This window comes from Haliaeetus albicilla, chromosome 2 (genome assembly GCF_947461875.1).
Source record: "Haliaeetus albicilla chromosome 2, bHalAlb1.1, whole genome shotgun sequence".
Lineage (NCBI taxonomy): Eukaryota > Metazoa > Chordata > Aves > Accipitriformes > Accipitridae > Haliaeetus > Haliaeetus albicilla.
The window spans coordinates 59992784-60006277 of NC_091484.1; the positions used below are offsets into that span (position 1 = coordinate 59992784).

General features: G+C 38.4%; 1 protein-coding gene across 2 annotated transcripts in view; it reads right to left on the reverse strand.

The window, feature by feature from the left end:
- The window catches only part of NEBL (nebulette), a 273670-nt gene that overhangs the window by 181049 nt on the left and 79127 nt on the right, over positions 1–13494 (reverse strand). For both annotated transcript variants that reach the window (XM_069776653.1, XM_069776663.1), the window contains exon 3: positions 10813–10897. In XM_069776653.1, the coding sequence (XP_069632754.1) occupies positions 10813–10897 (85 nt within the window). The remainder of the gene's footprint in view (positions 1–10812; positions 10898–13494) is intronic.

The following is a 13494-nucleotide window of genomic DNA, read 5'->3' on the forward strand; positions in this document are numbered from 1 at the left end:
CCACAAAGCTTCAAAGTGCAGAAAGTATCTTGCTGGAGTAGACAAAGCCCTTCTGCAGCTATTCAAAATCCAGAAGCCAGCGTACTACATTTTGTTGGGGAACATAGGGAATGACAGGGATTTTGTTTATTCAGTTTTTAATTTCTCCACTAAGGCTAAAGCTGTCTTTTTGCCATTTCATTTGCTTAACACTTCTATTTTGTAAGACTTCCAATTAAGAGAATGTGACACTCTCACCGGGCTTGGATTTCTCCTATTAAGCAGCTTTGCTGGTCATTTTGTTAAGGCCACCTCCAGAACAAATGCTGACCAAAAACAGAATTAATGGATTTAAAGGGTACTACTCAGTAGTCAGTGCACACAATGGGGACAGCTGTGTTATACAAAGCAAAGATATGCATCTGGATGGACTTTTTTTGTCACACTCAAAAAAAAAAAGCCAAAAAGGTAAAGAAATCCAGCCACTCTCAACTGTTATATAGAAATCTTTGACAATTTAAAATACTTTAGGCAGATACAAGTAACTTCTAAACAAAATGCATACTTATAAAGACTCTTCAGAAGCAGACTTACATCACAGTTAATCACATGGGAGAAGTCTTTAGGTAAATCAGTATTTTCCTTTTTTTCAATTTAGATCTAAAGAGTGCATGCAGTCTATGAAAAAAATAACTGCATCAAATAGACAGAAACATAATCATGCTCACAGAAATTCTGTTGTCTAATTCTACACTCCCATCACAATAGAAATATGCAACAAGTTTATTGCATGCCAGGAAAAAGCATTCAACTATGGGACAAACTATGGATTTGAGGCAATTTCTGGAGGTATGTTAGAGGAAGATTTGATCTCTCCATCTATCGGTAAACTCCAATTTATGTTAAAACTTTCAATTTGCTTTCTCCTTTGAAAGGGAACCATGGATATCTGCAAATCAACATAACACTGTGAGCAATGATCACTCTCAAGGATCCCCTGAACTAGAAAAACTGACAGGTTGAGCTTGTAGCATCAACAGGAAAAAAACTTTATGTCTCAAGAGTAAAAGTGGCTCATCCTTGTGGACTAAAACTTTACAAAGGGATAAGGACCAAATTCAAAACATTTTCAAGGAACCAATACAATTAGGAAAAATACAGTCATTTATCATATTCTTTCAACTTGTTAATGTAAGGCCATGAGAATAAGGACAAGAAAAAAATGAAGTGAAAAATTAACCTTGCCTTTAAAAATTCTCAGTCCAGAACCTCTGAAGTTTGTTAAGAAATTGCCACAGATGAACATAAAAATTGGTTTCATTATAACAAGATGGATGACTAGCTTCGTCCCTTGGTAAGAAACAGGTCAGTACTTCTGAAAAGATATGAGCTTAAAATCAGGAACTAAATGGAAGCCATTAATTGTCACAATGTGAAATGCCAAATGGGTTAATCCAATGCTTTGATGTACAAAGAATTCATTGTTATAATCTCACATTGGAAAAGAAAATGTTGAGCTTTCACTTTGGATGAAAGGATATTAACAAAAATACTCATATGCCACTTTCAAATTATTAAATATGCCAGCCATTACAATTTGCTGGGAAAAAAAGAGATAATTTATCCCTGCCATTACACAAATGGAAGTCTAGGGCAAAGACTAAGAACTTCCTGGAGGAAGACACTGGCAACATCAAGAAAATAAAACAAGTTCTCTTTATTCAGTGTATTGACTAAAAACATGTTCCTGAAAATTCCTTTTTTACATCCCAGGGTGAGTAAGTAAAGGCATGCTCCTTAGCTGTCCTTCCTTTTAATGCTGACATTACCAATATTCCATACTGGATCAGACTAGTCACCCATCGAGTTAAGTTTCTTCCTGCTGATCACAATAAGTACGAACTGTTTGGGGGAAAAAACAGCAGTATCAGCAATAGGAAGCAAGACTACATCGACCCCTTTTGATTAAACATGGCAGCCTCTGAAAGATGCAGATTTGAACCCCAAAAAGGAAAGAAAGAGTGATGTGATCTCATTTTCTGACTTTGACAGACTTCCTCAGTACAAAATACTCTGCTAAAGGGGAGAGGGCAGGGGAAGGAACTCAGTACTGGCACCTCGATACCCCACACCACTGAGCGTGTTCCCCAGCTCTGCTGTGCTGCCATCCCCAAGGCAAGACCAAGCACAGCTCAGTGTCTACTTCATTCAAGGGAGAAGTCCTGAAAGCCAGCACGGACATGCCTGCACCAGCTTTGCTCCTCTGACCTGACCAGCCATTCCATGCAACCAAGAGGACACTGACCCCGCAATCTCCCCAAGTGCCATCAGGTTTCACCAATGCTGTTTCATGCTTCACAAGTGCCACTCTGACAGGCTTGTATGCAGCCCTCACACTATCTCAAACACTATGAATCGGAAAGAAATATATATCCATTATAAGGGGAGCAGCCACATACAGTGTGGACATAAGCCAGTACACACTACTTGTCTTCGGGATTGCGAATTTCTTCCCGGCTCTCTTGTACTTAAGCAGTACAGATATGACCTCGGCATCTGATTTGCAGTCTCTGGGTGTCTCACTTTCTGTGACAATTGTTCTGTTCTTGTTCTCCATTTTAAACTCTCTACAACTGAACACATTTCTCCTTCATGTGGGTTTAAATACTGTGCAGTAATGCAACAAAAACATAACAAGAATCACAGCATCTAATTTCCTGCAACAGAGTTGCACAGAGCAACCATTAAAAAAATCTAGTTCCAAAAATAAACAGCAGAAAGAACCTCAAGAGAATCAGAAGATAAACTTGACAAGACATGAAAAAGAACATACATGTAAGTGTGGCCCAAGCCCAGTGAATGTTCCCCATTCCTTCCCCACCCAGAAAAAAAAGGATTTTTTTTTAAAGATTAGAATATAAAAGATTAAGTGAATAACTTTTTTAAATTGTAGAAATTCTGATAACATCTTAATTTTTAAGTTACTATTTTTATTAATTGTTCCTCTAAAAAGTTATAGAGATTTCAATACTAGTGCTGATGCAGTTAAGAATGCCACAACTCAACTTACAAACAACAGCTATGAATTCTGTGGCTCTCTTTTGTCCCCTTTCTATTAGTGCTGGTTGTACAAGTAAAGGTGGTCTGAATCACTTGCGATTTTATTGATCCTAAGATTTTCTATTATGATGTCCTACCTGCTGTACATTGATTCAATGTCAAAAGAAAGTCTACAAAAATGGTTTTGCTCAATAAGTACACTATTTAATAATCATGACCACTCTGCCTTCATCCTACCACAAAAATTACCTATATTTTATGTAAATGTATTATCTCTTCACTTTTTACAGTTAAACATTAAGTTCATCTGCGAAAGAGAAAAAGTACAATTATTTTTTTTTCCTCATCAACATATGCTAGAAAAATGGATCTCATTATATTCATATATGTTTCATCCTACTTCTGAGTCTTGGCACTGGGAGAGGCGATTCTTCTCCTGCGACTGTGTATTTTATAGACTTCATAATTTTTTGGCCAGCAGAAACAGCTTGCGCTGCTTGCTTTTGAGTCTCTGCAGACACTTGTGTTTCCTTAAATGTAATTCAGTTCTGGTTTTCCCCTACAAAATTACATCAGGTTTTCAAATCACTATGGATTTTAACACCATGTCAAGCTCTAATGCAAAAAAAATGCTGGCACTTTTACTTTTGTATCATCAAATCAACAGTGAAAAGCTGAAAAGTTAGATAGGTGGACATTTTCCATAGATGCTCAAGTGTGACTCTGTCTGAAGTTTCCTCTGAATGTTGGGCAAGTATTCATCTTTGCTTTGCTGTGTGCTCCTTCCATCATCATCTTCGCAGATTTTTTTGCAGAGAAATGAAGAATAGTACAAAAAGAATGGTCTGATGCAGTTGTTTTCTCAGGCACTGAAACCTGTAATTGTGCCCTTAGATATAAATGCAGATAATAGGTTCAGAAAAAAGGAACAGAATGTACTGCTTTTATCTACACAGCTTAACCTACTAATTTTCAAGGCGTGATCTGGCCCAAAAAGAAAATAGGTGAAAGAACTGTCAACATCATATGAAAATATAGTTATTTTCGTAAACAAGTAAAAACAAGAAAAAAAATACTATCCCAACCCCTTTATACAAGTAACTTTTGTTAAACTGACCAGTACATTACCATTGCAAATTAGTTTAAAATTCTGTATAATTATACAAGCCAATGATATTAGATTTAAAAAAGTATTTTAAAAAAATGTAGGATATGCAGCCAGTACCAGGAAACAGATTTAGGACTTAAGTCTTAACAACTTAAGGCTAAAGTAAACCATTCTTCTGTTTAAAAAAAGTAGTCCATAATCACATCTTATATCCCAGCAGAAGATTTGTACTTCCACCTGTGAAATAAAAGAACTTCAGGATACTACAAGTGTGTCAGTAACACAAAAATAAGTCAGTCTATTCCACAGAGAAACTCCCTCTTTGCCTCTCAATCTGTTTATCAACTATTACAGTACTACACACTGTTTGATGTCTTTACTTCATGTTCTGGTGTCTCTTGACCACAGGGTTACAACTTGTTTATCTCCACGTGCTGGTCCAGCCTCTGTGACAGCGAGGAGTAGCAGACAGGAAAGGAGAGGAAGCACTGCTGTCACATCCTGAATCTTACAGCCTGCCTAGTAATTGCAGGAAGGAGAAAAAAAAAAAAGAAAAAAAGAAAAAAAAAACCAGAAAGTGTAGATATGTGGTAGCACAGAAACAGGAGCCAATCCAGTGCAGACAGGATGTAGACAGAATCCCTCATGTACTCAGCAAAATAACAATCAGAAGAGGTGACAACCATTTTCCCAGAAGACTGAAATCCATTCTGCCTCCTGCACTCCCCTCAAGCTTTGTATTATTCACATCAAGAATTATTTTCATGCCTTTGATTCATGCAGATAAAACAAGTCATTTAAGTAGTCTTCAGAGGGGAAGAAGGAACAAACCACAAGCTGAAAAAAATCACATTTAGTAGGTAAGCATGATTTACAAAATGCTGCTGTGCAGGGGCTCACAGGGGAGCAAGGAAGAACTTACTGCAGGCAGTCTGGGTTTATTTTAAAGCACGAACGCAATCAACTACTCCAGGACTTCTCACTCAAAAGTAATAGCAAGAAGATAACCGAGAAGCCTGCACTCTTTTTGTTTTCTCACCCCCCTCTTCATACACATACAGTGGATTGGGTTCAGATCCTTGGACAACTGGAGAGAGGAGCAGATAAATAACCAGTACCTGATGGCTATCTGGAAAAATCCCATCTTTAAATTCTGTTGCAGGGTCTTCTGGCACAACTTACAAAATCACCCATAAAGCTATAACCAGGCCTCTCTGCTTGCTATCCTATATTTCCTTCTTTCCTCAGCTGAAGGAGGATATTTTTATCTTTGTCTCTAGCTCCAAGGACTGTTTTCTCCATGACTTCTCCAATGAGCTCACTCAGGGTACCCCAGGAAATCCATTAAATGTCTGCTTTAGTAATCCATCCAGCATTTTGTTCCCCTATAGCATTCACTGTGGCAGTTCATTCCAAAGACTTCATAAAAGCAGAGCATATAAACTGAAAAAGCTTTTTAACAAGTCAGGAAAAACAGCTAATAAAAAGAATCTGCCTGGAAGTTTGCTAACACATACTCTTGGAACAGAGAGGCAAAGAGAAGGCAGCAAGAAAGAAGACAGAAATGGTCAAGAGGAACCTGAAGAAGGACAGGACAGAGAGGAATCACAGCATCTGCAAACAGCTGAAGTTGGAGTGGAGATCACCTAGTGCATCACCCTACTCAAAGCTCAGTCAACTACAGCAGATGGCCCAGTCCTATTCTGAAAAACTCTAAGGATGGAGACTCCACAACCTCTCCAGGCAACCTGTGCCAGTGTTCAGTCACCCTCACACTGGAAAAGTTTTTCCCTACATATAAACAGAATTTTCTGTATTTTAGTTTACACCCATCGTCTCGTGCGCTTTCACAGGGAACTGCTAGGCAGAGTCTGTCTCTTCTTCAACCTGAACAGAGAGGAGTGTGGCCACCCTAGAGACAAACATTTGACCATAAGGATTTCATATTCCCTTTCCTGAGGTTCACTTTCTTCCAAATGCTCAATATTATCGTGATTATCCTGGTGAGAGTTGGCAGACAAAGATACAAACACAAGCAATTCCTGAGAAAGTAAGGACTCTTAAAACATTAGACTATTAGCATAAAAGCCTGATTCAGTTGAGTATGTCTCCTAAGGAAAGATGGTACTTCTTGAAAATCAACATTTTCTGAACTCTGTTTAAGAAGAAAAACTGCAAGTATGTTTCTTCCTACAGAAAACACCTCATACACTTTCAGTTATCCAAGCTGCTGTAAGAGAAGTACAAGAAAAGTATTTTCCCCAGCATGAAAAGGAGCACTGGGAGTTTCCAAGGACAGCAGCCTCAGGCTGTGTCACCAGAGATTAGGACAAGAAGGCAGTAGGATGATACCCATGATTTTTGTATCAAGTTCCCCAAGACTTACCTGAAAGTAGATTTCCTCAGAAAGTGTTGGAATACGAGAACCCACCTTATACATCAGCCCTCTCTGATCCAACACTTCGATAGCCTTCCTGCCAAGAACTGCTGCAGAACTTCTCTGTTTCTTTCTCCAAGTTCAACTGGAGCTGCTGCTTTTGATCTACACAGTATTGCCACAGACAAGAACTAAAGGCCGCGGAGCAATTTATACTGTCACAAAGTTAGAGAGGTCAATAGCTAAGGTACATGAAAGCAATTGCCAAGCAAACATAGCTGAGATGAGCATATTGGTAACTTCTGTAGTGAGTTCATCTAGGAGAGGCAAGTGCATGAGGAAAGCATCCATGGTATGCTATTGAGTAAAAAAATGCAGTAACCCACAGGAAAGTAAAGCCAGGGATTTTTCATCAAAGAGGTATAAAGAAAAAACTTGTTTGAGACATTGGATCCCTGTCTACACTCTTTATTTAGAGGATGAAAGACCTTAAAACTCGTTTTCCTTCAGTCAGGAGGCACACTAAACTGGGGAGTTTTCCAGAATGGGAAATCAAACTTACAGCCTCTCCTAAAATGCATTTGTGTCTCCTTCACGCTACAGAGTTGAAAGAAAGCCCATGGAAGCAAAAGGCTAAAGGAGGGGAAAGCTCTGAAATTATATTTTATAGAAGGAGAACATTCTCTGGAAAGCTTTTAAATGTTGCCATTTGACTTCTCAACAACATAATTTTTCAAGTGTTCTGAAGAGCAATCCATTTTCTATTGACTCCTCCAGAAAACAGTATTTTGGTTTTGTTTGTTTTGCTTGTCATGTTATGTCAACATGACAGTCTGGCCCCTAATGCTGGCCTTAATGGATTCTTGATAGAGGACCCAGCACTTCAACTTAAAACATTGTCAATTGCCACTTAAATGAAAATCAAAACAACAAATTTACAAAAACGTGTCTTTTAGCTTATACAATATTTAATGGTGTTTCTTTTACCAGTTCTTCCTGCTTTGCTGAGTAAGATAAACAATAGTTCTAAAACTACAGATTTTGAAAAGGCGCTTGGAGTCCTGCAGCTAAACACAGGGTTGTGCTTCTTCAGAACTAAAAGCATTAAAGATGTTTACTTAGAAATGACAAAGCAGCTACTACTGTGGAAAAGCATTTCACCTTACTCAGAAGTTAACATAATTTTTTACATTACCTAACAAAGAATGTGTTCAATCCCAAGTTGTCACTGCATTGGCAGAAGGCTCAAGCAGCTCTGATGCATACTGGAAGGTAGTAAGAATGTGATTCCAACCAGCCAAGTTTGGTTTCATGTGAAGGGCTTTTCTTGAACCATGTACACACTTATTTATACTGCACAGCACTGAAACAGGGTAAAACCTGAACAATGGCAAATTATAGATCATGTATTTGTTTCAGTTGGGAATCTTGCAACTTTCTCTGAAAAGAATAGGGCTGATTCAGGATGGCAATTTCTCTGTCCTTATACTCTTCAAAATATTATTGAAGTTATTCAGAATTTACAGTTTTGTTTTATGACAAGATTTAAATTGGATTATGAAAAGTCCCTGGAATCTTTATTTCAGCATTAAAACAATTTACAGGCTAGGCTACTTTACACGGTCTTGATGTGAATCAACACCAAGGAAGATAATGATGATCAGAAACATTATGGCTTTTCTTCCAAGTAGGTAAATTTGTGCCCTTATAATTTAAAACTATATTTGCAACAACTGCAAATCTTTTACTGCCTAATATCCTTGGAAAAAAAGGCACATTGCACAAATTAAGGGTTTCTCTCCATTTCCAAGTTTTGAGTAGATCCTTATATAACATTTTTTGCCAGTGCATTGTGAACAGTTGCAGCAAGTTTATACATAGGCAAACTCCAAGTTTCTCATTGATATTGCATATCCAGTCCTAGAATACCAAGTCCTCTGTTTACAAATAGAGAACAATACCAGAACAAGTTTCCTTACACTTCCAAAGTGCCATGTCAGCATGTTTCAAATAGGTTAGGGAAAGCCATTTCTCTTATAGTCTCCAGAAATAGACCACACTCCTTGGGCTAGTCAATATTTAGCCAAGACAGACAATTGATACAGGGGAGTTTGGAATGTGTGAGCTAAACTGGACATATACCAAGCCCATCATGTATTGGGATAGCACACAGTTATAAACCAGAAATTATTTCAGTCCTTACTACATTAGTCTTAACTCAAACTGATGCCTACCAGTTGACCTCTACACCCACCTGACAATTCTCAACAGCCCCTAGTCCCTCAGAAGTATTATCACAATAACCATGGAGAAGGTAGACTGCTTTAAGACAAAAGGTACATTTCCTAAATGAGATTCTGATCTGCCTGGACTTCATACAGGAGAGTTATCCTCTCTAAAGACCTAAACAGGATTCCTCCCATCCATACTTTTCTTAACCAACTTCAAAAAAGCTCTCCAGTTAAAGCCTACCTGCCTGCAGAAATCAGTCCCATTAAAATCTTTTGCCAGTACTTTAAAATATATGGCTTCGGAGGCTTCCCTGAGGGCCTTTCAGATTAAGGCTCACAATTCACATGAGAGTTAAGGCATAGAATCGTGAGCACAAGGTTTGAAATGATTGTCTCAGGTTTTTTTACCACAGGCTCCTGAGGCAGGTGACATAGCTGTGAGGAAGTCAGCTGGCTTCTCTGCCACTCTGCCCATCACTGGCGAGCTGTCACCAAAGTAGACTCGTGTACCTGATTCCTTATAAAGTCCCAGCAGGCAAACTCACCCATGGTGTAACTGATATCCTGGGGATAAGCAGACAGAGGTAGCCATAGGCAAAGCACACATCTGATTGCTTTAAGTTTTGGCCTGAGATTTGTATATATCCACATGTGCATGGGTGCATGCACAGGTACAAAAGACAATACAGTGAAAAACTGACAGAAAGAGGAGTAAAATTTTATTATTCTCCTGAATCCCAACATTTTCCATCAAACCACTAAAAAAAATAGTGGGCTTAAAGTTTATATTCTTTTAAACAGACCTGTAAAAAGTACAGTTTACAGGTTCCTCTTAACTCCATGACAGAACGGTAACTATGGTATGCAGAACCACTAAACTACAAGAAAATGAAGCAAACTCCATTCTAAAAGCTACTGAAGTCAAGAGGAGATGCACATTCCACAAACTCTCCTCTTTCCAGACGGCAGAATTTCATCATGAAAGAATTTCTCTAAGTTGTATAATCAATAACTGTAATGGCAAAAGGTAAAGAATTGTTAAAAATTTATGTTGTGCTAAATATCTGTGCTAGCATTTCTCTTTAGCACTCCTTTGATTTTACCCATTAACCTACAGAGAGGCTCCCAAACAAGAAAGCTCATGTTGCCTACTTTCTGTTTTCTGCTACAGGTTTTTGTTACGTTAATTGACAATGATAATTACCAATTTATAATGAGAGATCGCAACTAAATCCAGACTAAAACCACAATGGTAAAAAAAAACCCACAACTTTCACAAAATAAAATGCAATCAAATATTATCAACTGTCTCACACAGCCAGGCCAACTTCCAGTGTTGCATAAAATCAAACAATAGGAAATTGATGAGGGAGCAGGATCCAGCTATTAAGGAATTAATATCAATAAGAACTGTATGTTATGGACTACCAAGTAATAACAGTAAACAATCGTCATGTTTGGGTCACATAAGTCTTCATTGCCATTTTCTTCTTTTTTTCCCTTTTTCTTTTTACATTTTAATTTCAATGTATTTCTTATTAACCTATAAAGTTTTGATTGATAACATATTTATCACAACTGGCTTACAGACTGCTCCATATATGAATTCACAAAGGACATAACAGATCCATAAACGGATCATTCAGTCAGTTCAGTGTTGACAAGTATTAAAGGCTTCTAAATGTTTGCTAATGACAAATTAATTGTTTGCTAATCACACAGCTATTTTATGATTAAGTTTGATGTAAGCTAACAATGACAGTTTGTCTAAGGCAAATGAACCCTCTGGATTGAGCTGTAACATTTCAAACATTATACTTTTGAAAATGAAGGATTTCAGTGATGTCAATGGACTTAGAATAGTATGGTAACTAGTATGAGATCAGAAATAAACTCCTGAGTTTTGCAGCGTTATACCAACCTACAAATATTTTTTACAATTAAATTAGAGTGCTACTCTGTAGCAGTACAAAGAAATACTAATACTACTTAGAAAAACTAAAGAGAAGTGGACTGACAGTCTAATATTAATGAGACAAAAGAATTATTTGATTTACCTGACTTTGCAATTCACTTTGTTGCTTCAGGCGAAGATTTTCTGGTGTATCAGCCACTGTAGTGAAGGACTGCTTTGGGTAATGTCTAGAAGAAGAAGCACAAAGCCAAACGGTAAATATTTACACATGCTAGAATGTCAAATGCATCCCAGCACTCTTTCCTATGATGTGCAGAACTCTTTCGTAGTTTACTGGGTTTGTGTTAGAAGTATTTACTCTAAAAATATTATGTCGGTCATGCTTTGCAGAAACAACATGAATGGGTTCCTGTAATGAGTCTAAATCCCACCCATTCATCCGGGCCACTGACTGCAGAGACCGACCAGCCAAGATCTGTTTCCAACAGGGTGAAAAAACTATGTTTAACTGCATTGTCTTGGTATAGTCATGTGCTGAATAAAGACTAAACTAAAATGCCTTAAAATAGAAGTGTTTTAGGGAAACTGAAAAGTTACGTCAATGAGTACAGCTGGAGTACCATGGTGTCTTAAATCCATTAGTGCAGAAACCAGAACGATCAAGGCAGGTACATCCCAGGTACAGAAAGGTCAAATGCTTTAATGGTAAATGTGTCAATACAGTGCTGTAATATCCAGTACCAAAGGCTGGAGTGGCTCAGAATTGCAATCCATCAGGCATCTCTTTTCATTTGAAATTTTACATCTTTACAAAATGTTCCTACTATTTGCTTTGGCATTTTACGGACAATTTTAATAGTCAAATCCTACTCATTTTCAGAACCATGATTTATTCATTTTCATGGCTTTATCCTGCAACTTTACAGCCAAACAAAAAGTTCTATTATAGGAAAGACCACAAAAAGAGGGAAATAACAAAACTAAACTGGCTATCCCAAAATAGGTGTATTATTATAAGCCAGGAACATTATCAGGGAACTGATTCTTACTAATTACTTTCCAGCATCTTCAGTGTCAAACCAAAATATTCACCTTACGACCACGGGAGGCACTCATGTTTTCAGTTACTACTCACAGCTTCCCATACCTGCCAGCTACCCCATTTGTGCCTCTAACATTTCAGAGGTACAAGGCAACAGGCATACCATTTTAGACACAATAACATTTGCAGCCTAATTTCTACAGAGGGACAAAGCAGTAAGCAAGTGTCTGGACTAAGGATATGCAGTATTAAACAAGTCCATGTTCAGACTCCAGGCTATCTCTAGTGTGTTCTTTCAATAACTAGTTCAGTTGCTACAGTTCCTCATAAAATTCCTGTGCTTTGTAAAGATGATATATATTTTCATTCAAAACTGTATTTTGTTAGGTTTTATTTTCCATTTAGAAGTTTTATTTCCATGAAGTGTATGGTTTCAGTAAAAAATAGTTCATTTTTATAAAAAAAAAAAATAAGCACCCATAAAAAGTGAAGGAAGATCCCCATTTTTAGCCAAAAGCTGAATGTTTCCTGTTCAGAAATGCAAAAGTAATACTTGATGAGAAATGCTGCCTGGATTTCATACAGTCCACTCTCTGCTATGGGTCTGATCCCCCCCATCAGACAACATCTGGCATTGCCAGACATCTACACGGCAGGACAATGGAGTAGACCAATGCATCACGAGGCTGTGGAACATCCCCTTGTTTATGGTGTCACTACACAGGGAAAACAGAGGAGAAATATGGGACAACCTGGGGATTTCAGGTCCCCAAGGCCTTACTAATAACTGCACAGAAAGAGCAAAGATGCAACACCTCGATGGAGGGAAGTTTTTCCTGACAACAATGTAAGAGCCATCCCAGGCTGGATACTGGCAGACAGAGGAATAATGCCACTGTAAAAACTTACAGTGAAATACATTCCCACCCATTATGTTAGCCGCTTGTCTAGGATAGTTCATGTCACTGAAAACTAGAACAAAGATGACACCTTCCAGCCTATTCTTTTGTAGGTACAGCCAAGTCCTCCCAAGTCCACCTAAGCAGTAGCTTTGGTCACAGAAACCACTGGGAGTGCTGCATATTCCTAAAGAGGCTGCTGCCTGTCTTCCTCCCTTTTCAAACTAGGGGCTCCCCCACCACCACCACCCTTACAGCCAGACGATGCCTGGTGGTTGAACAGCTTAGCCACAGCTCCAGCAATGCACAGGGAGACAGAACTAGGCTTTGCTTAGAGGACATCAACTAGAAGCAGCTCTTGCATGAAGCAGATGGCATCAGCACAATGTAATACCTTGGGACAGGCAGATAACTCCCAGAGGGGCTTCTATTTTTTTTTTCTTTATTTCACCTCCTCTATCTCACCCTTCCTTCTTCTGTATAGAGGAGAAAGACAAACGCCAGACTGGCCACAAGGAGGGTCCATAAGCCCTGTTTGGAAAGCAGCAATGGACAGATGGGGAAGGCAACAAGCCACCTCACAGCCAGGGCTTGCCAATATCCAAGGAAAATTGTAGCAATGAATGGTGCATAATGCACACCTTAAAGAATAGCAGCCTTGCAGATAGCAGGCATGAGATATTCATGGATAACTCGTGTAGAGGACAGAATCCTTGCCCCTAAAAAAAAAAAAAAAAAAAAAAAAATCAACTGCCACACATGCAGTTCAAAAATGATGTTATGCACATGCTGAATGCCAAAAGCATTCCCATAAACTTTCATAGCACTGCTTTTCACCGTGGTTACATACGATGACCCTGGTACTATTATCACAGCAATCACC